Source organism: Nerophis ophidion, linkage group LG10 (assembly GCF_033978795.1).
Source record: "Nerophis ophidion isolate RoL-2023_Sa linkage group LG10, RoL_Noph_v1.0, whole genome shotgun sequence".
NCBI classification, from domain to species: domain Eukaryota; kingdom Metazoa; phylum Chordata; class Actinopteri; order Syngnathiformes; family Syngnathidae; genus Nerophis; species Nerophis ophidion.
The window spans coordinates 64,320,303-64,346,529 of NC_084620.1; the positions used below are offsets into that span (position 1 = coordinate 64,320,303).

General features: G+C 40.1%; 1 protein-coding gene and 1 long non-coding RNA gene across 5 annotated transcripts in view; one reads left to right on the top strand and one right to left on the bottom strand.

The window, feature by feature from the left end:
- LOC133561185 (uncharacterized) overlaps positions 1-26,227 on the top strand; it is a 180,678-nt gene that overhangs the window by 117,129 nt on the left and 37,322 nt on the right. The gene's annotated exons all lie outside the window — the stretch shown is intronic.
- Positions 1-26,227, bottom strand: part of cerk (ceramide kinase) — a 154,409-nt gene that overhangs the window by 1,368 nt on the left and 126,814 nt on the right. For all 4 annotated transcript variants that reach the window (XM_061914476.1, XM_061914475.1, XM_061914477.1 and 1 more), the window contains 2 exons: positions 23,640-23,836; positions 13,900-14,102 (listed from right to left, as the gene is read on the bottom strand). In XM_061914476.1, the coding sequence (XP_061770460.1) occupies positions 13,900-14,102; positions 23,640-23,836 (400 nt within the window). The remainder of the gene's footprint in view (positions 1-13,899; positions 14,103-23,639; positions 23,837-26,227) is intronic.

Below are 26,227 nucleotides of genomic sequence, written 5' to 3' on the forward strand. Positions count from 1 at the left end.
AATATCAACATTAACTTTTTCCACAGGCTAATACATTTGAAAATAAAATAATGAGGTGGGCGGGGTTGGTGGGGGCGGGGTTTGGTGGTTGCAGGGGCGTGTATATTGTAGCGTCCCGGAACAGTTAGTGCTGCAAGGGGTTCTGGGTATTTGTTCTGTTGTGTTTGTTGTGTTTAGGGGCGGCATGGCGTAGTGGGTAGAGCGGCCGTGCCATAAACCTGAGGGTTGCAGGTTCGCTTCCCACCTATAGTGAAGTGAAGTGAATTATATTTCTATAGCGCTTTTCTCTAGTGACTCAAAGCGCTTTACATTGTGAAACCCGATATCTAAGTTACATTTAAACCAGTGTGGGTGGCACTGGGAGCAGGTGGGTAAAGTGTCTTGCCCAAGGACACAACGGCAGTGACTAAGATGGCTGAAGCGGGAATCGAACCTGCAACCCTCAAGTTGCTGGCACGGCCACTCTACCAACCGAGCTATACCGCTATGCCTCTTTTCTATTTGCAGCCTTCTGAGATAAATATCAACATTAACTTTTTCCACAGGCTAATACATTTGAAAATGAAATAATGAGGTGGGCGGTTGTTGGTGGGGGCGGGGTTTGGTGGTAGCAGGGGCGTGTATATTGTAGCGTCCCGGAACAGTTAGTGCTGCAAGGGGTTCTGGGTATTTGTTCTGTTGTGTTTAGGGGCGGCATGGCGTAGTGGGTAGAGCGGCCGTTCCATAAACCTGAGGGTTGCAGGTTTGCTTCCCACTTATAACATCCAAATCGCTGCCGTTGTGTCCTTGGGCAGGACACTTCACCCTTGCCCCCGGTGCCGCTCACACTGGTGAATGAATGATTGGTGGTCAGTCTACCCCACGGAAGCTGTGGCTACAGATGTAGCTTACCACCACCAGGTGTGAATGAATGATGGGTTCCCACTTCTCTGTCAGCGCTTTGAGTATCTAACAATAGAAAAGCGCAATATAAATCTAATCCATTATTATTTTATTATTACAGTGCGGATGTTTTCTCGAAATGTGTCATTCTTGTTTGGTGTGGCTTCACAGTGTGGCGCATGTTTGTAACAGTGTTAAAGTTGTTTATACGGCCACCCTCAGTGTGACCTGTATGGCTGTTGATTAAGTATGCCGTGCATTCATTTATATGTGTGTGCAAACCGCATACATTATGTGACTTGGCCGGCACGCTGGAGGAAAAGCGGACATGACGACAGGTTGTAGAGGACGCTAAACGCAGTGTCTTTAGGCACGCCCCCAATATTGTTGTACGGGTGGAATTCGGAGGAAGGGTTGCCCTGGGAGATTTTCGGGAGGGGCGCTGAACTTCGAGAGTGTCCCGGGAAAATCGGGAGGGTTGGCAAGTATGAGTATTATAGGTGAATGAAGTGTTACAGCTGCATAATACCGGCGGGCCAGCTCTAATGTTAATTTGATATTTCCTCAAGGGCCAAATGAAATTAGACGCCAGGCCAAATTTGGCCCACAGGCCAGAGTTTGACACCGGTGTGCAAAGGGATCGCCATCCAATGCGAGCTGAAAGGACACAAAAACAAACCCGTTTACAGATCTTTGCCCTCTCACACGTATTAATGTGTGACTGCCCGAGCATTCACTCATATGCAATGCTGCACCCAAAACAAAATCACCTATTATTAATATTATTATTATTATTATTACGACCCATCAGCATTCTTGTGCTGTAACAGTGTACACTTTGTTTGTATAATCTTCAACAGGTTTGTGCTGAAAACAACGTTTCGTTATACAAACCCCGTTTCCATGATTTCGGAAATTGTATGTAAATATAAACGGAATACAATGATTTGCAAATCATTTTCAACCCATATTCAGTTGAATATGCTACAAAGACAATATATTTGATGTTCAAACTGATAAACATTTTTTTTTTTTTTGTGCAAATAACCACTAACTTTAGAATTTCATGCCAGCAACACGTGACAAAGAAGTTGGGAAAGGTGGCAATAAATACTGATAAAGTTGAGGAATGCTCATCAAACACTTATATAGAACATCCCACAGGTGTGCAGGCTAATTGGGAAAATCTGGCTGACATGATTGGGTATAAAAGCAGCTTCCATGAAATGCTAAGTAATTCACAAACAAGTATGGGGCGAGGGTCACCACTTTGTAAGCAAATTGTCGAACAGTTTTAGAACAACATTTCTCAACGAGCTATTGCAAGGAATTTAAGGATTTTACCATCTACGGTCCGTAAAATCATCAAAAAGTTCAGATAATCTGGAGAAATCACTGCACGTAAGCGACGATATTACGGACTTTTAATCCCTCTGGCGGTACTGCTATAAAAACCGACATCAGTGTGTAAAGGATATCACCACATGGGCTCAGGAACACTTCATAAAACCACTGTCAGTAACTACAGTTGGTCGCTACATCTGTAAGTGCAAGTTAAAACTCTACTATGCTAAGCCAAACCCATTTATCAACAATATCCTGAAACGCCGCCGGCTTGGCTGGGCCCGAGCTCATCTAAGATGGACTGATGCAAAGTGGAAAGGTGTTTTGTGGTCTGATGAGTCCACATTTCTAATTATATTTGGAAACAGGATGTGGTGTCCTCCAGAACAAAGAGGAAAATAACCATTCGGATTGTTATAGGCACAAAGTTCAGAAATCAGCATCTGTGATGGTATGGGGGTGTATTAGTGCCCAAGGCATGGGTAACTTACACATCTGTGAAGGCACCAATAATGCTGAAAGGTCCATACAGGTTCTGGAGCAACAACATATGTTGTCATCCAAGCAAGACAAGTGTCACAACAGCGTGGCTTTGTTAAACAAAAGAGTGCGGGTACTTTCCTAGCCCGCCTGCACTCCAGACCCGTCTCCCATCGAAAATGTGTGGCGCATTATGAAGCGTAAAATACGACAGCGGAGACCCCGGACTTTTGAACGACTGAAGCTCTACATAAAACAAAAATGGGAAAGAATTCTACGTTCAAAGCGTCAACAATTAGTTTCCTCAGTTCCCAAACAATTGAGTGTTGTTAAAAGAAAAGGTGAAGTAACACAGTGGTGGACATGCCCTTTCCCAACTACTTTGGCACGTGTTGCAGCCATGAAATTCTAAGTTAATTATTATTTGCAAAAAAAAAGTAAAGTTTATGAGTTTGAACATCAAATATCTTGTCTTTGTAGTGCATTCAACTGAATATGGGTTGAAAAGGATTTGCAAATCATTGTATTCCGTTTATATTTACATCTAACACACAATTTCCCAACTCATATGGAAACGGGGTTTGTATATATTTATAAAAAAATATATATTCCAGATTATCCAGAATTCCTGGTTTTCCTTCCGCATGTCTAGCATTAAAAGATTACAGTTGGTACAAAATGCGGCTGCTAGACTTTTGACAAGAACAAGAAAGTTTGATCACATTACGCCTGTACTGGCTCACCTGCACTGGCTTCCTGTGCACTTAAGATGTGACTTTAAGGTTTTACTACTTACGTATAAAATACTACACGGTCTAGCTCCATCCTATCTTGCCGATTGTATTGTACCATATGTCCCGGCAAGAAATCTGCGTTCAAAGGACTCCGGCTTATTAGTGATTCCCAAAGCCCAAAAAAAGTCTGCGGGCTATAGAGCGTTTTCATTTCGGGCTCCAGTACTCTGGAATGCCCTCCCGGTAAAAGTTCGAGATGCCACCTCAGTAGAAGCATTTAAGTCTCACCTTAAAACTCATTTGTATACTCTAGCCTTTAAATAGACTCCCTTTTTAGACCAGTTGATCTGCCGTTTCTTTTCTTTTTCTCCTATGTCCCACTCTCCCTTGTGGAGGGGGTCCGGTCCGATCCGGTGGCCATGTACTGCTCGCCTGTGTATCGGCTGGGGACATCTCTGCGCTGCTGATCTGCCTCCGCTTGGGATGGTTTCCTGCTGGCTCCGCTGTGAACGGGACTCTCGCTGCTGTGTTGGATCCGCTTCGGACTGGACTCTCGCGACTGTGTTGGATCCATTATGGATTGAACTTTCACAGTATCATGTTAGACCCGCTCGACATCCGTTGCTTTCCTCCTCTCCAAGGTTCTCATAGTCATCATTGTCACCGACGTCCCACTGGGTGTGAGTTTTCCTTGCCCTTATGTGGGCCTACCGAGGATGTCGTGGTGGTTTGTGTTGTGGTTTGTGCAGCCCTTTGAGACACTAGTGATTTAGGGCTATATAAGTAAACATTGATTGATTGATTGGTTGATTTTTTTCATTTGAAAATGAAAGGGTCGTTTTTCGAACTTGCCCAATTTCCACATTTCTCAACGGATTCAAACCGTTCCACATGCCACACACCTCGGACAGTCAAAGTACCATTTTCCAAGTTCAAAAAAATTTCAGGAACTCCCAGAGTTTCTGATTTACCGGTGTTTCCACGGCCTTGTTTTCACAGTCCATATTAAGGTTACGGGACTGTCTTCACACATTTGCAGACTTAAAAGAGACCTCTAAAGCAGTGGTTCTCAAATGGGGGTACGCGTACCCCTGGGGGTACTTGAAGGTATGCTAAGGGGTACTTGAGATTTTTTTTAAATATTCTAAAAATACCAACAATTCAAAGATCCTTTATAAATATATTTATTGAATGATACTTCAACAAAATATGAATGTAAGTTCATAAACTGTGAAAAGAAATGCAACAATGCAATATTTAGTGTTGACAGCTAGAATTTTGTGGACATGTTCCATAAATATTATTGTTAAAGATTTCTTTTTTGTGAAGAAATGTTTAGATTTATGTTCATGAATCCAGATGGATCTCTATTACAATCCCCAAAGAGGGCACTTTAAGTTGATGATTACTTCTATGTGTAGAAATCTTTATTTATAATTGAATCACTTGTTTATTTTTCAACAATTTTTTTGTTATTTTTATATCTTTTTTACCAAATAGTTCAAGAAAGACCACTACAAATGAGCAATATTTTGCACTGTTATAAGTGAAGTGAATTATATTTATATAGCACTTTTCTCTAGTGACTCAAAGCGCTTTACATAGTTAAACCCAATATCTAAGTTACATTTAAACCAGTGTGGGGGTCACTGGGAGCAGGTGGGTAAAGTGTCTTGCCCAAGGACACAACGGCAGTGGCTAGGATGGTGGAAGCGGGAATCGAACCAGCAACCCTTAAATTGCTGACACGACCACTCTACCAACCGAGCTATACCGCCCACTTATACAATTTAATAAATCAGAAACTGATAACATAGTGCTGTGTTTTACTTCTTTATCTCTTTTTTTTTCCAACCAAAAATGCTTTGCTCTTATTAGGGGGTACTAGAATTAAAAAAAATGTTGGGAACCACTGCTCTAAAGTACTGCATGAATTGGCTCCAGATCCTCTGGCAGAGTTCATCAGCCAAAGAAACAGCCGTGAGCGTGTCACTCGAGGCTCTGTCAGAGGTGACTGTTATATTCCCATGCGCACAAGCACATGAATTGATTAACTTGGACCCTGACTTAAACAAGTTAAAAAACTTATTGGGGAGTTACCATTTAGTGGTCAATTGTACGGAATACGTACTGCACTGTGCAATCTACTAATAAAAGTTTTAATCAATCAATCAATCAATCAATCACTTTCAGTAAGTGGGCCTAGTCAGCAAGGAGGGCAAATGTGTAGAACTCAGTACCGGAGGAGGTTAAACTGGTCACAAGTTTCAAGGCCTTCACAAAAAAATGGAAAATATGGCTTGTCAACGCCTCCAGCAGTCAGCACTGTTTTGATGCTGAGATAAATGTTATGTTGTGGATTTTTTTTTGTATCATATTGTATATGTATTTTGTGATTTTTTTTCCATTTTTCTCTCTTTTTTTAATTGTACTTTGTTTTTACATCATGGCCAGGGCACTACAGATGAAAACTAACCTTCTGGCTAATTCAGTTTTTTTTTTAACCATGTGTAGTCATGTGTTTTATGAAATTGCATTGTCCCCTTTGAAATAAACGAATCAAATTTTTAAACCGTTTTTGACCATCCCACCTTCAAAACATTCTTATTTGGGACAAGAAATGCTCCTATTTAGTTTTTTTCGTACAAATTCCCAATTTTCCCAAAGTTCCAGGATTTCGGAAATGTCAATTCAATCTACTAGTTGCAATTTTTTTTTTTTTTGCACCCTGACTAGGGAAGGTTATTTCGATTGTGTCATATAAGTAAATGCTGTTCTGTCATTTCAAAGTATTTTCAATGGTCATTGATCTGATTTACTCACATTGTCCACAGGATGGCAGCAAATTTGTAGCATTTGGAACACTCATCTCGCGGGCCAAAGTTGAATAGGTCGTAGTTTGGACATCTACCATCTACATCTAAAATGTGTTTTGCCTGAGTGGCTAGACAGGACTGATAAAAAAAAATAGATTTTTGATTTCATACATACACATTTTTAATCGATTAAGTATCGTTACAAATAAAAATTGTGATTCAATCGAAAATCTTTTTTTTTTTTTTACACCGAGGTAAAACTATTTTTTTTTAATCCATTTAACTAAAACACCTATTTCATACTTGTAGTCTATAATTCACATACCAGTTTTTTAGAGGCAGAACCTTATTAGTTTTAATGGTAAAAGTCATGTTTTTTTTCATTGCTCTTTCTTTTTTAAATCTCTTAAACTTGTGGACATTTCGTACAAATTCCCAATTTTCCCAAAGTTCCAGGAATTCCTAAATATTAATTTAATCTACTAGTTGCATTTTTTTTTTTTTGCACCCTGACTAGGGAAGGTTATTTCGATTGCGTCATATAAGTAAATGCTGTTCTGTCGTTTCAAAGTATTTTCAAGGGTCATTGATCTGATTTACTCACATTGTCCACAGGATGGCAGCAAATTTGTAGCATTTGGTACACTCATCTCGCGGGACAAAATTGAATAGGTCGTAGTTTTGACAGCTATCATCTACATCTAAAATGTGGTTTGCCTGAGTGGCTAGACAGGACTGATTAAAAAATATAGATTTTTGATTTCATACATACACATTTTTAATCGATTAAGTATCGTTACAAATAAAAATTGTGATTCAAACGAAAATCGATTTTTTTTTTTTTTTACACCGAGGTAAAACTTTTTTTTTTTTTAATCCATTTAACTAAAACACCTATTTCATATTTGTAGTCTATAATTCACATAGGTTGATTGGCAACACTAAATGGTCCCTAGTGTGTGAATGTGAGTGTGAATGTTGTCTGTCTATCTGTGTTGGCCCTGCGATGAGGTGGCGACTTGTCCAGGGTGTACCCTGCCTTCCGCCCGATTGTAGCTGAGATAGGCGCCAGCGCCCCCCGTGACCCCGAAAGGGAATAAGCGGTAGGAAATGGATGGATGGATGGGTAAAAGTCATGTTTTTTTTCATTGCTCTTTCTTTTTTAAATCTCTTAAACTTGTGGACATTTCGTACAAATTCCCAATTTTCCCAAAGTTCCAGGAATTCCTAAATATTAATTCAATCTACTAGTTGCATTTTTTTTTTGCGCCCTGACTAGGGAAGGTTATTTCGATTGTGTCACATAAGTAAATACTGTTCTGTCGTTTCAAAGTACTTTCAAGGGCAACTGATCTGATTTACTCACATTGTCCACAAGATGGCAGCAAATTTGTAGCATTTGGAACACTCATCTCGCGGGCCAAAATTGAATAGGTCGTAGTTTGGACAGCTATCATCTACATCTAAAATGTGGTTTGCCTAAGTGGCTAGACAGGACTGATTAAAAAAAATAGATTTTTGATTTCATACATACACATTTTTAATTGATTAAGTATCGTTACAAATAAAAATATTTTTTTTTTTACACCGAGGTAAAATATTTTTTTAATCCATTTAACTAAAACACCTATTTCATACTTGTAGTCTATAATTCACATACCAGTTTTTTAGAGGCAGAACCTTATTAGTTTTCATGGTAAAAGTCATGTTTTTTTTCATTCCTGTTTCTTTTTCAATTCTGTTAAATTTGTGGACAGGCGTGAATCTTTGTCCATCTTTGAGTTGCCAAAGCACCCTTTATCCCTCCGTTTGGCTGCCGTGAATTATGGTGGCAGCGTTAAAGCCAGCTCACCCCCGGCTAACGATTAGCGGCTAGGCGATAAAATGAGGGACTCGTGCCTTAATTAAAGGGGAGTATCCCTTTTAACACGGGGAGTGTCGTTTAATTAGTAACATTACAGCGTTTGGCTTCAATGGAAAGGAACAATAGCGTGTGGAACAATAGAAGCGACACACACACACACACACACACACACACACACACACTGCCTTCATTGGGGAATTGCTCAAGGTTGTTGTTGTTGTTAGAAGATCTTTGACTAGTGTTTATGCAGTAGATCAGGGCAGTTCTGTCATTTAGAGGATCTTTGATATGCATTTTTTTAAGTAGATTGCTCTTGTCATATTGAGGATCTTTGACGAGCGTGTGAAGTAAGAAATAGCTCTGAGTTGATCTGTGACAAGCATTTTTGCAGTTAATCTTAGAGGCGGCGCAGCGCTTATGTCATATAGAGGATCTTTGATAGTTGCAGTGGATTCTTAAAAAGAGCTGAGTGCTTTCGTTATATTTAGGATCTTTGATGTGCATTTTTGAAGTAGATCCTTTTATAGAATTCTTCGGAATTCCTTTTTATTTTTATTTTATTTATTTATTTTTTTGGTCATGAAAAAGGGAGGTTTTTTGAGTTGGTGCACTAATTGTAAGTGTTTTTTATGTTGATTTAATTAAAAAAATAATAAATAAAAATAGAAAAATAAAATAAAACAATACAAAATTATTCTGCGGTACCGGGCCGCCGCCCGGTGGTTGGGGACCACAGATATAGAGAATCTTTTGATGTGGAACTTTTTGCAGTAGATCCTTAAAAACGGTGAGCGCTCCTGTCATATTGAGGATCTCTGATATGCATTTTTGAAGCAGATCCTTTCCAGTTATCCTGTTATTTTGAGGATCTTTGACTCGAGTTTTCACAGAAAATCTTTGAAAAAAAAGCAGGGTAATTCTGTCTTTTTGAAGATCTTTGATGTGCATATTTGAAGTTGGTCATAATAGAGTACTCCTGTCGTATAAAGGATCTTTGACTAGTGTGTGTGTGCAGTAGGCCCTGAATAAATAGCCCCGAGCTGATCTGTGACAAGCATTTTTGCCGTTGATCCTTAAAAACAGCGCAGCGCTTACGTCATATAGAGGATCTTTTGATGTGGAACTTTTTGCAGTAGATCCTTAAACACGGTGAGCACTCCTGTCATATTTAGGATCTCTGATATGCATTTTTGAAGCAGATTATTTCGAGTGCTCCTGTTATTTTGAAGATCTTTGACTCGTGTTTTCACAGAAAATCTTTAAAAAAAAGCAGGACAATTTTGTCTTTTTGAGGATCTTTGATGTGCATATTTGAAGTTGATCCTCAATAGAGTACTCCTGTCGTATAAAGGATCTTTGACTAGTGTGTGTGTGCAGTAGGCCCTGAATAAATAGCACCGAGCTGATCTGTGACAAGCATTTTTGCCGTTGATCCTTAAAAACAGCGCAGCGCTTACGTCATATAGAGGATCTTTTGATGTGGAACTTTTTGCAGTAGATCCTTAAAAACGGTGAGCGCTCCTGTCATATTGAGGATCTCTGATATGCATTTTTGAAGCAGATTCTTTCAAGTGCTCCTGTTATTTTGAAGATCTTTGACTCGTGTTTTCACAGAAAATCTTTCAAAAAAAGCAGGCCAATTCTGTATTTTTGAGGATCTTTGATGTGCATATTTGAAGTTGATCCTTAATAGAGTACTCCTGTCATATAAAGGATCTTTGACTAGTGTGTGTGTGAAGTAGGCCCTGAAGAAATAGCACCGAGCTGATCTGTGACAAGCATTTTTGCCGTTGATCCTTAAAAACGGCGCAGTCATATAGAGGATTTTTTGATGTGGAACTTTTTGCAGTAGATCCTTAAAAACCGTGAGCGCTCCTGTCATATTTAGGATCCCTGATATGCATTTTTGAAACAGATTCTTTCAATTCTCCTGTTATTTTGAGGATCTTTGACTCGTGTTTTTGCAGAAAATCTTTAAAAAAAAAAAAAGCAAGGCAATTCTTTCTTTTTGGGGATCTTTGATGTGCACATTTGAAGTTGATCCTAGAGTACTCCTGTCGTATAAAGGATCTTTGACTAGTGTATGTGTGCAGTAGGCCCTGAAGAAATAGCACCGAGCTGAACTGTGACAAGCATTTTTGCCGTTGATCCTCAAAAACAGCGCAGCGCTTACGTCATATAGAGGATCTTTTGATGTGGAACTTTTTGCAGTAGATCCTTAAAAACGGTGAGCGCTCCTGTCATATTGAGGATCTCTGATATGCATTTTTGAAGCAGATCCTTTCGAGTGCTCCTGTTATTTTGAGGATCTTTGACTCGTGTTTTCACAGAAAATCTTTAAAAAAAAAGCAGGGCAATTCTGTCTTTTTGAGGATCTTTGATGTGCATATTTGAAGTTGATCCTTAATAGAGTACTCCTGTCGTATAAAAGATCTTTGACTAGTGTGTGTGTGCAGTAGGCCCTGAATAAATATCACCGAGCTGATCTGTGACAAGCATTTTCGCCGTTAATCCTTAAAAACAGTGCAGCACTTACGTCATATAGAGGATCTTTTGACGTGGAACTTTTTGCAGTAGATCCTTAAACACGGTGAGCACTCCTGTCATATTTAGGATCTCTGATATGCATTTTTGAAGCAGATTATTTCGAGTGCTCCTGTTATTTTGAGGATCTTTGACTCGTGTTTTCACAGAAAATCTTTAAAAAAAAAGCAGGGCAATTTTGTCTTTTTGAGGATCTTTGATGTGCATATTTGAAGTTGATCCTTAATAGAGTACTCCTGTCGTATAAAGGATCTTTGACTAGTGTGTGTGAAGTAGGCCCTGAATAAATATCACCGAGCTGATCTGTGACAAGCATTTTCGCCGTTGATCCTTAAAAACAGCGCAGCGCTTACGTCATATAGAGGATCTTTTGATGTGGAACTTTTTGCAGTAGATCCTTAAAAACGGTGAGCGCTCCTGTCATATTTAGGATCTCTGATATGCATTTTTGAAGCAGATCCTTTCGAGTGCTCCTGTTATTTTGAGGATCTTTGACTCGTGTTTTCACAGTAAATCTTTTTTAAAAAAGCAGGGAAGTTCTCTCTTTTTGAGGATCTTTGATGTGCATATTTGAAATCGATCCCTAATAGCACACTCATGTCGTATAAAGGATCTTTGACTAGTGTGTGTGTGAAGTAGGCCCTGAATAAATAGCCCCGAGCTGATCTGTGACAAGCATTTTCGCCGTTGATCCTTAAAAACAGCGCAGCGCTTCCGTCATATAGAGGATCTTTTGATGTGGAACTTTTTGCAGTAGATCCTTAAAAACGGTGAGCGCTCCTGTCATATTGAGGATCTCTGATATGCATTTTTGAAGCAGATCCTTTCGAGCGTTCCTGTTATTTTAAGGATCTTTCACTTGTGTTTTCACAGTTAATCTTTACAAATAGCTGGTGTGTTCTGTCTTTTTGAGGATCTTTGATGTGCATATTTGAAGTTGATCCTTAATAGAGTACTCCTGTCGTATAAAGGATCTTTGACTAGTGTGTGTGAAGTAGGCCCTGAATAAATAGCCCCGAGCTGATCTGTGACAAGCATTTTTGCCGTTGATCCTTAAAAACAGCGCAGCGCTTACGTCATATAGAGGATCTTTTGATGTGGAACTTTTTGCAGTAGATCCTTAAAAACGGGGAGCGCTCCTGTCATATTGAGGATCTCTGATATGCATTTTTGAAGCAAATCCTTTCGAGTGCTCCTGTTATTTTGAGGATCTTTGACTCGTGTTTTCACAGAAAATCTTTAAAAAAAAGCAGGGCAATTCTGTCCTTTTGAGGATCTTTGATGTGCATATTTGAAGTTGATCCTAATAGAGTACTCCTGTCGTATTAAGGATCTTTGACTAGTGTGTGTGTGCAGTAGGCCCTGAAGAAATAGCACCGAGCTGATCTGTGACAAGAATTTTTGCCGTTGATCCTTAAAAACAGCGCAGCGCTTACGTCATATAGAGGATCTTTTGATGTGGAACTTTTTGCAATAGATCCTTAAACACCGTGAGTGCTTCTGTCATATTGACGATCTTTGATATGCATTTTTGACGTAGATCCTAAACAGAGTGCTCCTGTAATTTTGTGGATCTTCGACTCGTGTTTTCACAGTAAATCTTTTTTAAAAAAGCAGGGAAGTTCTCTCTTTTTGAGGATCTTTGATGTGCATATTTGAAATCGATCCTTAATAGCACACTCATGTCGTATAAAGGATCTTTGACTAGTGTGTGTGAAGTAGGCCCTAAATAAATAGCCCCGAGCTGATCTGTGACAAACATTTTTGCCGTTGATCCTTAAAAACAGCGCAGCGCTTCCGTCATATAGAGGATCTTTTGATGTGGAACTTTTTGCAGTAGATCCTTAAAAACGGTGAGCGCTCGTCATATTGAGGATCTCTGATATGCATTTTTGAAGCAGATCCTTTCGAGTGCTCCTGTTATTTTGAGGATCTTTGACTTGTGTTTTCACAGAAAATATAAAAAAAAAAAGCAGGGCAATTCTGTCTTTTTGAGGATCTTTGGTGTGCATATTTGAAGTTGATCCTTAATAGAGTACTCCTGTCGTATAAAGGATCTTTGACTAGTGTGTGTGTGTGTGTGAAGTAGGCCCTGAAGAAATATCACCGAGCTGATCTGTGACAAGCATTTTTGCCGTTCATCATTAAAAACAGCGCAGTCATATAGAGGATCTTTTGATGTGGAACTTTTTGCAGTAGATCCTTAAAAACGGTGAGTGCTCCTGTCATATTGAGGATCTCTGATATGCATTTTTGAAGCAGATTCTTTCAAGTGCTCCTGTTATTTTGAGGATCTTTGACTCGTGTTTTCACAGAAAATCTTTTTTAAAAAAAGCAGGGCAATTCTGTCTTTTTGAGGATCTTTGATGTGCATATTTGAAATTGATCCTTAATAGCACACTCCTGTCATATAAAGGATCTTTGACTAGTGTGTAGGCCCTGAATAAATAGCCCTGAGCTGATCTGTGACAAGCATGTTCACCGTTGATCCTTAAAAACAGCGCAGCGCTTACATCATATAGATCAGTGGTCCCCAACCTTTTTGTATCCGCGGACCGGTCAACGCTTAATAATTTGTCCCGCGGCCCGGGGGGGCAGGGGGGGTCCTTTTTTTTTTTTTTTTTTTTGTCATGAAAAAGGGACGTTTTTGTCATGAAAAAGGGAGGTTTTTGTAGTTGTTGCTCTAATTGTGAGTGTATATTGTGTTTTTTATGTTGATTTAATAAAAAAACAACAAAAAAAACGTTTTTTTTTTTTTGTTTTTTTTTTTATTAAAAACAAAAAAAATTCTTCTGCGGCCCGGTGGTTGGGGACCACTGATATAGAGGATCTTTTGATGTGGAACTTTTTGCAGTAGATCCTTAAAAAAATGGTGAGCGCTCCTGTCATATTGAGGATCTCTGTTATGCATTTTTGAAGCAAATCCTTTCGAGTGCTCCTGTTATTTTGAGGATCTTTGACTCGTGTTTTCACAGAAAATCTTTTAAAAAAAAAAAGCAGAGCAATTCTGTCTTTTTTGGGATCTTTGATGTGCATATTTGATGCGCATATTTGAAGTAGGTCCTTGATAGCGTATAAGGGATGTTAGACTAGTGTGCATCAGGCCCTGAAGAAATGTCACAGAGTTGATCTGTGACAAGCATTTTTGCCGTCGATCCTTCCGAACAGCGCCGTGCTCCTGTCACACATGACAGTTTCTTAGCGGCAGCACATTTGTAAAGTCCCAGGATTGTACCTGGCTTGTATGTCAACGTGGGGCAGAATCTCCCCGTCACAGGTCCAGTGGCTGCAGGCACAGTCGTCGAAGTGGCACCTGGTGGCTCCGGAGCAAATGGGACTCAAGTCCGGCTTCATGTCCTCCAGTGACAGCGTCTCCTGGTGGCTGGGCTGGAAGCGGAACTTGCGCACGCGGTGGACCTCCACGAAGGAGTGGTCAAACTGTGACAAGTTAGAAGTTTTTATATTAGACAGCCATCCTGTGAGACGCAAGGCTTTTTAAGTTATTTTGACGCAGCAGATTGTTTTTAAAGGGGAACATTATCACAATTTCTGAAGGGTTAAAACCAATAAAAATCAGTTCCCAGTGGCTTATTTTATTTTTCGAAGATTTTCTCAAAATGTTACCCATCACGCAAATCCCGAAAAACGGCTTCAAAGTGCCTGATTTTAACCGTCGTTATATCCACCCGTCCATTATCCTGTGACATCACAGCGTGATCACAGAAAGTTATAGCGATATTAGCTCGGATTCAGACTCGGATTTCAGCCACGTAAACTATTCAACAGATCACGCATGTATTGAAACGGATGGTTGGACTGTGGAGGCAGGTACCGAAAACAAAATCAAAGAAGAAACTGAAGCTATTGAGCCATATCACGGCGGACTATGGCAATGAGGAAGAATTCGGCGATCGCCTTCTAACCAACGATTGGTATGTGTTTGTTTGGCATTAAATGTGGGTGGAGGGAAAGGCTGGATACAAATATAGCTACAAATGAGGCATAATGTTGGAATATGTACATACAGTACAGCTAGCCTAAATAGCCTGTTAGCATCGATTAGCTTGCAGTCATGCCGTGAACAAATATGTCTGATTAGCACACTCCACATACATCTAAACTCACCTTTGTGATTTCGTTGACTTTGTTGGAAATGCATCTGCTTTGAGTGTCGCAGGATATCCACACATTCTCGCCATCTCTGTCGTAGCATAGCTATCATCAGTAAAGTGTGCGGAACAAACGAGGGACTTTCGCATCTTTTGACCAGTGGTGCAACTTGAATCCGTCTCTGTTTGTGTTGTTACACCCTCCGACAACACACCGACGAGGCATGATACCTCCAAGGTACTGTCAGGCTCGCCCCCGACAGTTTGTCTATGTTTTAGTTTTTTCCTCTGCATTTGTCTGTTTCCTGTGTTTAGTATTCCCTGTCTTTTAGTTCCTGTCAAGTGCTCTTAATTTGTCAGCTTCCTGTCTTGTTCCCTGAGTGCTGTGTTCCTCCTCAGTGTTTTTAGTATTTCCTGTCCTTTGTTCCTGTCTAGTGCTCTTATTTTGTCAGCTTCCTGTCTTGTTCCCTGAGTGCTGCGTTCCTCCTCAGCGTGTTTAGTATCTCCTGTCCTTAGTTCCTGTCTAGTGCTCTTATTTTGTCAGCTTCCTGCCTTGTTCCCTGAGTGCTGTGTTCCCCTTCAGCTGCGGCTGATTGGCATCTGGCCACACCTGCTGCCAATCAGCCGGCTCTTATTTGTACCTTCTTCTGTCTTGTGTCAGTTGCTGGATCATTGTATTGTATTGTCGTTGTCTCATGTCAGTCTTGTGTCTTTTTCCTCTACATTTGTCTGTTTCCTGTGTTTAGTATTCCCTGTCTTTTAGTTCCTGTCAAGTGCTCTTAATTTGTCAGCTTCCTGTCTTGTTCCCTGAGTGCTGTGTTCCTCCTCAGTGTGTTTAGTATTTCCTGTCCTTAGTTCCTGTCGAGTGCTCTTATTTTGTCAGCTTCCTGTCTTGTTCCCTGAGTGCTGTGTTCCTCCTCAACGTGTTTAGTATCTCCTGTCCTTAGTTCCTGTCTAGTGCTCTTATTTTGTCAGCTTCCTGTCTTGTTCCCTGAGTGCTGTGTTCCCCCTCAGCTGCGGCTGATTGGCATCTGGCCACACCTGTTGCCAATCAGCCGGCTCCTATTTGTACCTTCTTCTGTCTTGTGTCAGTTGCTGGATCATTCTATTGTATTGTCGTTGTCTCATGTCAGTCTTGTGTCTTTTTGACATAAAAATACACAAGATACACTTTCCATTAGTGCATCAACCCCCCAAAGAAAACCCCTCCCTCCCCCATTCACACTCATCCACACCCACTCACACAAAAAAGGGTTGTTTCATTCTGCTACCAAAATTCTGGTTCCCACTACATATATAACACAGTCTGCAAGGGACACAGTCCCTGAAACACTATCATTAATTACTATTTTTAATATAATTGTTTTATATGATTTTACTTTCTTTTTTATCCACTCTTGTGTCTTTGCTACCTGTCGTGTCTGGCATCATTTCAGCTATTACCTGTCGTGCTACATCTTGTCCTGGTCGTCGTAGCGGTAAGCTGTTTTTGTTAGCCATTAACTATTTCCAGTTTTCTGTTTGTCATCCTCTAGCTTCCATGCTAAAGTTCCTTTTTCTTTTTCTAGCTCCCGGTGCTAGCTCTCTTAGTTTGTTATTCCGCCCACGTGTGTGCTTTTTGTTTGTTCTTGTGTAGTTTTAATTAGATCAGGTTTTCATATACCATGCCTGCCTCCATCTCTGCATCTTGGGGTTCAATCAATCAATCAATCAATGTTTACTTATATAGCCCTAAATCACTAGTGTCTCAAAGGGCTGCACAAACCACCAAAACATCCTCGGTAGGCCCACATAAGGGCAAGGAAAACTCACACCCAGTGGGACATCGGTGACAATAATGAATATGAGAACCTTGGAGAGGAGGAAAGCAATGGATGTCGAGCGGGTCTAACATGATACTGTGAAAGTTCAATCCATAATGGATCCAACACAGTCGCGAGAGTCCAGTCCAAAGCGGATCCAACACAGCAGCGAGAGTCCCGTTCACAGCGGAGCCATCAGGAAACCATCCCAAGCGGAGGCGGATCAGCAGCGCAGAGATGTCCCCAGCCGATACACAGGCAAGCAGTACATGGCCACCGGATCGGACCGGACCCCCTCCACAAGGGAGAGTGGGACATAGGAGAAAAAAGAAAAGAAACGGCAGATCAACTGGTCTAAAAAGGGAGTCTATTTAAAGGCTAGAGTATACAAATGAGTTTTAAAGTGAGACTTAAATGCTTCTACTGAGGTGGCATCTCGAACTGTTACCGGGAGGGCATTCCAGAGTACTGGAGCCCGAACGGAAAACGCTCTATAGCCCGCAGACTTTTTTGGGGCTTTGGAAATCACTAATAAGCCGGAGTCCTTTGAACGCAGATTTCTTGCCGGGACATATGGTACAATATAATGAAGCGAATCTTAGCGATATTACGGAGATGAAAGAAGGCCGTTTTAGTAACGCTTTTAATGTGTTCCTCAAAGGAGAGAGTTGGGTCGAAGACAATACCCAGATTCTTTACCGTGTCGCCTTGTTTAATTAATTGGTTGTCAAATGTTAGAGTTGTATTGTTAAATAGAGTTCGGTGTCTAGTAGGACCGATAATCAGCATTTCCGTTTTTTTGGTGTTGAGTTGCAAAAAGTTAGCGGACATCCATTGTTTAATTTCATTAAGACACGCCTCCAGCTGACTACAATCCGGCGTGTTGGTCAGCTTTAGGGGCATGTAGAGTTGGGTGTCATCAGCATAACAGTGAAAGCTAATACAACAAACACCCCTGACAAGGAACGGGAAACCGGTTGAAAAAACAGAAAATAACAGAGCTGATTTGACTTGGTGTGTGTGATGTGTTTGACAAAATGGCGGGTCGCTTCCCGATGTGACGTCACGGGTGAAAGGTCATTGCTCCGACAGGCGAACAATTGAAAGGTGATTAAATTGCCAAATTCACCTTTTTAGAGTTCCGAAATCGGTTAAAAAAAACATATGGTCTTTTTTCTGCAACATCAAGGTATATATTGACGCCTACATAAGTCTGGTGATAATGTTCCCCTTTAATGGAAAGTCTTTGCATTTTTCTTCACAGTCACAAAAACCGCAACACGGGAGTGGAGGTGCATTAAAGCGAATCAGCATCTGAGGAGTGAGGAGAAGGAAAAAATAACACATTATTCTGTCAGACTCGCTTTTCATCTCCCTCCAAAGTGGCCAAAAGGTTCACTTGTGTCCCGCAAACAATTTTCTCCCACTTAACGGGGTGCCACTTCCTCTCTGTTCTTCTTTCCTGTTCCTGCCGATCTCTGTCTCCAAAGGAAAAAAAAAACAAACAAAAAAAAAAAGAAGCAGAGTGACAGCCATTTATTTGAGCATCGGACTCAATTTATGACTGCGGGCCGCTTTGCATTCACGCTGGACCGTGCGCCTTAAAGGCTTGGTGACAAGGCCATGAATACGCTTAGTGGCTCCTCACTCCTTGTTTCTCTGCGCTCGGATGGACACTGATACTGATATTAAATGAATTCTGCAAAGTGTCACTCACCGGACTCTCGCCGCGACACGAGATGCTTCAGACTTCTGACATGTTAATGTGTGTGACCACGTTCTCACTGGGAAGGACGGATTTATTTGTCTGTTTATTGATGACTTGTTTTATCGTCTATAAAATATATAGGTGAATATCCATCCATCTTCTTCTGCTCATCCGAGGTCTGGTCGCGGGGGCAACAGCCTAAGCAGGGAAACCCAGACTTCCCTCTCCCCAGCCACTTCGTCTAGCTCTTCCCGGGGGATCACCAACGTGTCCTGGGTCTTCCCCGTGGCCTCCTACCGGTTGGACATAAGGAGGCGTTCGGGTGGCATCCTGACCAGATGCCCGAACCACCTCATCTGGCTCCTCTCGATGTGAAGGAGCAGCGAATTTACTTCGAGTTCCTCCCGGATGGCAGAGCTTCTCACCCTATCTCTAAGGCAGAGGAAACTCATTTGGGCCGCTTGTACCCGTGATCTTATCCTTTCGGTCGTGACCCAAAGCTCATGACCATAGGTGAGGATGGGAACGTAGATCGACCGGTAAATTGAGAGCTTTGCCTTCCGGCTCAGCTCCTTCTTCACCACAACGGATCGGTACAACGTCCGCATTACTGAAGACGTCGCACCGATCCGCCTGTCGATCTCACGATCCACTCTTCCCTCATTCGTGAACAAGACTCCTAGGTACTTGAACTCCGCCACTTGGGGCAGGGTCTCCTCTCCAACCCGGAGATGGCATTCCACCTTTTTCCGGGCGAGAACCATGGACTCGGACTTGGAGGTGCTGATTCTCATTCCGGTCGCTTCACACTCGGCTGCAAACCGATCCAGTGAGAGCGGAAGATCCCGGTCAGATGAAACCATCAGGACCACATCATCTGCAAAAAGCAGAGACCTAATCCTGCGGTCACCAAACCGGAACCCCTCAACGCCTTGACTGTGCCTAGAAATTCTGTCCATAAAAGTTATGAACAGAATCGGTGACAAAGGACAGCCTTGGCGGAGTCCAACCCTCACTGGAAATGTGTTCGACTTACTGCCGGCTAAATATAAAATAATTTATTTAAAATTATATATATATATATGTATATATATATATATATATATATATGTATATATATATATATACACAGTGGGGCAAAAAAGTATTTAGTCAGCCACCGATTGTGCAAGTTCTCCCACTTAAAATGATGACAGAGGTCTGTAATTTTCATCATAGGTACACTTCAACTGTGAGAGACAGAATGTGGAAAAAAAAATCCAGAAATTCACATTGTAGGAATTTTAAAGAATTTATTTGTAAATGATGGTGGAAAATAAGTATTTGGTCAACCATTCAAAGCGCTCATTGATGGAAGGAGGTATTGGCTCAAAATCTCACGATACATGGCCCCATTCATTCTTTCCTTAACACGGATCAATCGTCCTGTCCCCTTGGCAGAAAAACAGCCCCAAAGCATGATGTTTCCACCCCCATGCTTCACAGTAGTTATGGTGTTCTTAGGATGCAACTCAGTATTCTTCTTCCTCCAAACACGACGAGTTGAGTTTATACCAAAAAGTTCTATTTTGGTTTCATCTGACCACATGACATTCTCCCAATCCTCTGCTGTATCATCCATGTATCCATTTTGGTATAAACTCAACTCGTCGTGTTTGGAGGAAGAAGAATACTGAGTTGCATCCCAAGAACACCACACCTACTGTGAAGCATGGGGGTGGAAACATCATGCTTTGGGTTTTTTTTTCTGCTAAGGGGACAGGACGATTGATCCGTGTAAAGGAAAGAATGAATGGGGCCATGTATCGTGAGATTTTGAGCCAAAACCTCCTTCCATCAGTGAGAGCTTTGAATGGTTGACCAAATACTTATTTTCCATCATAATTTACAAATAAATTCTTTAAAATTCCTACAATGTGAATTCCTGGATTTATTTTTCACATTCTGTCTCTCACAGTTGAAGTGTACCTATGATGAAAATTACAGACCTCTGTCATCATTTTAAGTGGGAGAACTTGCACAATCGCTGGCTGACTAATTACTTTTTTTGCCCCACTGTATGTATTATTTCTAAATCGGCAAGAATGAGATTCAGTCTAGCTTACCTTTGACTGTACATAATTCAGTCTATCCGAGCCCGGCCGCTGCTAGCATGCCGTGTGTAGTTGTTTTTTTCTTTTTTGATTGATTGAAACTTTTATTAGTAGATTGCACAGTACAGTACATATTCCGTACAATTGATTACTAAATGGTAACACCCGAATAAGTTTTTCTAATTGTTTAAAGGGGAACATTATCACAATTTCAAAAGGGTTAAAAACAATAAAAATCAGTTCCCAGTGGCTTGTTGTATTTTTTGAAGTTTTTTCCCAAATTTTACCAGTTCGGGAATATCCCTAAATAAAGCTTTAAAGTGCCTTATTTTCGCTATCTTCGAAACCACTGTCCATTTCCCTGTGACGTCATACAGTGCTGCCAATACAAACAACATGGCGGTTACCACAGCAAGATATAGCGACATTAGCTCGGATTCAGACTCGGATTTTAGCGGCTTAAGCGATTCAAAAGATTACGCATGTTTTGAAACAGATGGTCGGAGTATGGAGGCAGATAGCGAAAACGAAATTGAAGAAGAAACTGAAGCTATTGAGCGGATAGCTATTGACGCTATTCGGCCATAGCGTGGGTGTACCTAATGAAGTGGCCCATAGCATGGCTGCCTTATTAGCATCGCCGGTAAAATGTGCGGACTAAACGATCAGGACTTTCGCATCGTGTGACACTGGAGCAACTTAAATCCGTCGATTGGTAAGTGTTTCACATTAAATGTGGGTATCTAGTTTCAAATGTACACACAGCTAGCGTAAATAGCATGTTAGCATCGATTAGCATAGCATGGTAGCATCGATTAGCTGGCAGTCATGCCGTGACCAAATATGTTTGATTAGCACATAACTCAACAACATCAACAAAACTCACCTTCGTGATTTCGTTGACTTAATCGTTGCAAATGCATCTGCAGGTTATCCATACATCTCTGTGCCATGTCTGTCTTAGCATCGCCGGTCAAATGTGAAGACACTCTGGCACATTCAATGGGGGTCTGGCGGCAGATTTCTTGCCAGTGGTGCAACTTGAATCCCTCCCTGTTAGTGTTGTTACACCCTCCGAGGCATGATGTCTCCAAGGTTCCCAAAAAATAGTCGAAAAAACGGAAAATAACAGAGCTGAGACCCGGTGTTTGTAATGTGAAAATGAATATGGCGGGTGTGTTACCTCGGTGACGTCACGTTCTGACGTCATCGCTAAAAGACCGATAAACAGAAAGGCTTTTAATTTGCAAAATTCACCCATTTAGAGTTCGGAAATCGATTAAAAAATACATGGTCTTTTTTCTGCAACATCAAGGTATATATTGACGCTTGCATAGGTTTGGTGATAATGTTCCCCTTTAAGTCGGGGTCCTCGTAAGTCAATTCACGGTGCCTCAGTGTGCATTTGTTTACACAACATGCGGTGCACTACTTAATATGTCCGTGTGGAACTCGTTCGGTACACCTCCGAACTGAACCGAAACCCCCGTACCGAAACGGTTCAATACAAATACACATACCGTTACACCCCTACTATATTGTAAATGTAAAGTTTTTATTGTAAAAAATTTATATAATTAATAATGAAAATCCAGAGGCAAATTCATACATTATTCGCTGTTACAAGCGGCCCTCTGATGGCAGCCCTACCTGCGATGTGGCCCTCAATGAAAACCAGTTTGACATCCCTCCGCTAAGTCATGTCCTTGAATTCTCCTCACTTTCCCACTCGTAACTCAGGTTAAATCCCAACAATTAGCCAGGAGACTGCTCTTAACTCAAAACACTCTTAAGTGGAGGTGCCGCTGTATTTTGCAGCCAAGCTCATTAAAATAAAATCAGAGACTGACTTATTAACATACTTGCCAACCTTGAGACCTCCGATTTAGGGAGGTGGGGGCTGGAAGGTGAGGGGCGGAGTTGGGGGCGTGGTTAAGAGGGGAGGAGTATATTTACAGCTGTTATGTGCGCAGTTGTGCACTGCACTTTCTAAAAGCCGTAGATGCTATTGTCACATATGCATGATTGATTGAAACTTTTATTAGTAGATTTGAACAAGGTTTTTTTAACTTGTTTAAGTCAGCGTCCACGTTAATCAATTCATGGTACAAATATATACTATCAGCATAATACAGTCATCACACAAGTTAATCATCAGAGTATATACATTGAATTATTTACATTATTTAAAATCCGGGGGTGAATTCAGATAGCATAAGAACAAGTACATACATTAGAAATGCATTTGATTATTTACATTACGTTATTTAGAATGGGATGTGAATGGAGGAGGGTATTAGTAAAGGGTTGAAGTTGCCTGGAGGTGTTGTGGTGCATGTACAGTAGATGGCAGTATTGTCCTGTTTAAGAGTGTCACAACATTGTGGTTTACGGCGGACGAACTGCTTTACGGTAGACGAAAACGTGACTGCTGTTGTTGTGTGTTGTTACCGCGCTGGGAGGACGTTAATGAAACTGCCTAACTATAAACCCACATAAGAAACCTCGATCATTCTACAGTTGTAACGTCATTGGGCAGACACGCTGTTTATAATGTGGGAAAGCTGACGTGAAAACAGGCTGCCGACAGGCTGGAGGGGGCGTGGCCTCCAGCTCCACCTGAATTTCGGGGGATTTTCGGGAGAAAATTTGTCCCGGGAGGTTTTTGAGAGAGGGGCTGAATTTCGGGAATCTCGCGGAAAATCCGGGAGGGTTGGCAAGTATGCTTATTAATGCATGTTTTTTGGGGGGTTTTTTTCTGGAGCACTCCATTTTGCAAAGCAAGCACGTGCAGGTGGGGAGGGTCAGATCCTCAACCAGGAAAAAAGTGCACCCATTGCAAAATGCATTGCTAGAATTAATTTTAGGATAAAACGACTTTTTTAAAACTTATTTGGGGGGATATTGATGACAGAGGGGTTTGATTGTGAAAAGAATGAATAAGAAAAGGGGCTCCTGCAGAAATTGAAAGTTGAAAGCACGTTTGACCCAAGCTGCACTTCCTGAAGTAATAACACATTAGCAGTGTTCCGAAAGCTGATAGTTCCTGAGAGGGCTTTAGTCTGCGTCTTATGTTCAGCATATCACTGATGCAGCGATTAGCGCCGCCTCCACGGGCCGGGCTGAAGGTTATTTACCATACGGAGGCTGAAGGCATTCCAAACGTAAGTGAACCGTTGTTGTGGAATTTAGGCGAGTCAGCAAAACCAGGGAGAGTGGGCGAGTTGGTCGTCCGAAGTGATTGGCGGGGGGGCTTAACCCACCTGGTCTTCCTTGTTGGTGTGTCGGAGGAGGTGTTTGAAGAAGTCCAAACGGGAGCACTCCCGCACCAGGATGAGGTCGGCTGTGCCGTCCGCCAGGTGGGCGGAGGGCGAAAGGCCCTTCCAGCTCTGAGGGGAGGCGCAGCTCATAGTGGCCACGTTGATGGCGATGAACTTCCCGCAGATTTCAGTCCAGTTGTCTGTTGGGGGGGGAGGAGGGGGGAGTGCAGTTTTGTATTGTGATAATACACGGATCCAGTCGGGGACACATTACATGGTATATGGATATTTGAACAATACTGTTTCATAGGGTGGCAGGAAAAATTGATTCACATCCAAATTGCAATTTTTGTTCATACACTCATCATTTTCAAAACATTCAATTAAAAAAAATCATAATAAATAAAAGTGTGTGTGTATATATATACATATATATATATGTATGTGTTTGTATATATATATATATATATATATATATATATATATATATATATATATATATATATGCATATATATGTGTATATATGTATGTATATACATGCATATATATGTGTATATATGTATGTATATATATATATATATGTATGGATATATATATGTATGTGTGTGTATATATATATATATATATATATATATACATATATATATATGTATATATACATAAATATATATATATATATATATATATATATGTATATATATGTATATATACAGTATATGTATATGTATATATATATATATATATATATATATATGTATATGTATATATATATATGTATATGTATATATGCATGTATATATATGTATATACAGTATATGTATATGTATATATATATATATGTATATATATATATATGTATATGTATATATATATATATATATGTATATGTATATATGCATGTATATATGTGTATATACAGTATATGTATATGTATATATATATATATATGTATATGTATATGTATATGTATATACATATGTATATATACGTATGTATATATATGTATGTATGTATATATGTATTTATATGTGTATATATATGTATATATACAGTATATATATATATATATATATATATATATGTATATGTATGTATGTATACAGTATATATATATGTATATATACAGTATATATATATATGTATATATACAGTATATATATATATATGTATTTATATGTATGTGTATATGTATATACAGTATATATATATATATATATATATATATATATATATATATATATTATTTATATGTATGTGTATATGTATATATGTCTATATACAGTATATGTATATGTATATATATACAGTATATGTATATATACATACAGTATATGTATACATATGTATATATATGTATGTATGTATATATACAGTATATATATACATATTTATATATATGTCTGTATATATATGTGTATATATGTTATATATAAATATGTATATATGCATGTATATACATGTATGTATATATATGTTTATGTATATATATATGTATATATATGTGTATATATATATACTGTATATATATATGTATATATGTATATATATGTATATATATATACTGTATATATATATGTATATATATATATATATATATATATATATATATATATATATATATATATATATATATATATATATAATGTATGTATGTATGGTTTGCATAGACTTGTGATGAACATAATGCATACTTGCCAACCTTGAGACCTCCGAATTGGGGAGATGGTTGGGGGGGTTTGAGGTGTGGGGGGCGGGGTTTGGTGGTAGCGGGGGTGTATATTGTAGCGTCCAGGAAGAGTTAGTGCTGCAAGGGTAGCTGGGCATTTGTCCTGTTGTGTTCATGTTGTGTTACGGTGCGGATGTTCTCCCGAGATGTATTTGTCATTCTTGTTTGCTGTGGGTTCACAGTGTGGCGCATATTTGGAACAGTGATAAAGTTGTTTATGCAGCTACCCTCAGTGTGACCTGTATGGCTGTTGATCAAGTATGTCTTGCAGTCACTTGCGTGTGTCTGTAGAAGCTGCATTCAACATGTGTGAGGGCCAGCACGCTGTTAGTATGGCGAAAAAGCGGACGCGACGAGAGGTTGTAGAAGACATTAAAAGCAGTGCCATCATTGCACACCCTCAATATTGTTGTCTGGGAGAAATTCAGTAGAAAGGTTTCCCCGGGAGATTTTCGGAAATTTTCAGGCGGGGCACTGAAATTCGGGAGTCTCCCGGAAAAATCGGGAGGGTTGGCAAGTATGACATAATGTCATGGCGGTCTTGAGTTTCCAGTAATTTCTACAACTCTCATTTTTGTTGTGATAGCGATTGGAGCATGTACTTGTTTGTCACAAAAAGCATTCATGCAGTCTGGTTCTTTTATGAATGTATTATGGGTCTACTGAAAATGTGACCAAATCTGCTGGGTCAAAAGTATACATACAGCAATGTTAATATTTGGTTACATGTCCTTTGGTAAGTTTCACTGCAAGCTTCAGGCAAGCTTATGTTTGAGTTTTTGACCACTCCTCTTGACAAAATTGCTGCATTTCAGCTGAATGTGTTGGTTTTCTGACATAGACTTATTTCTTCAGCATTGTGCA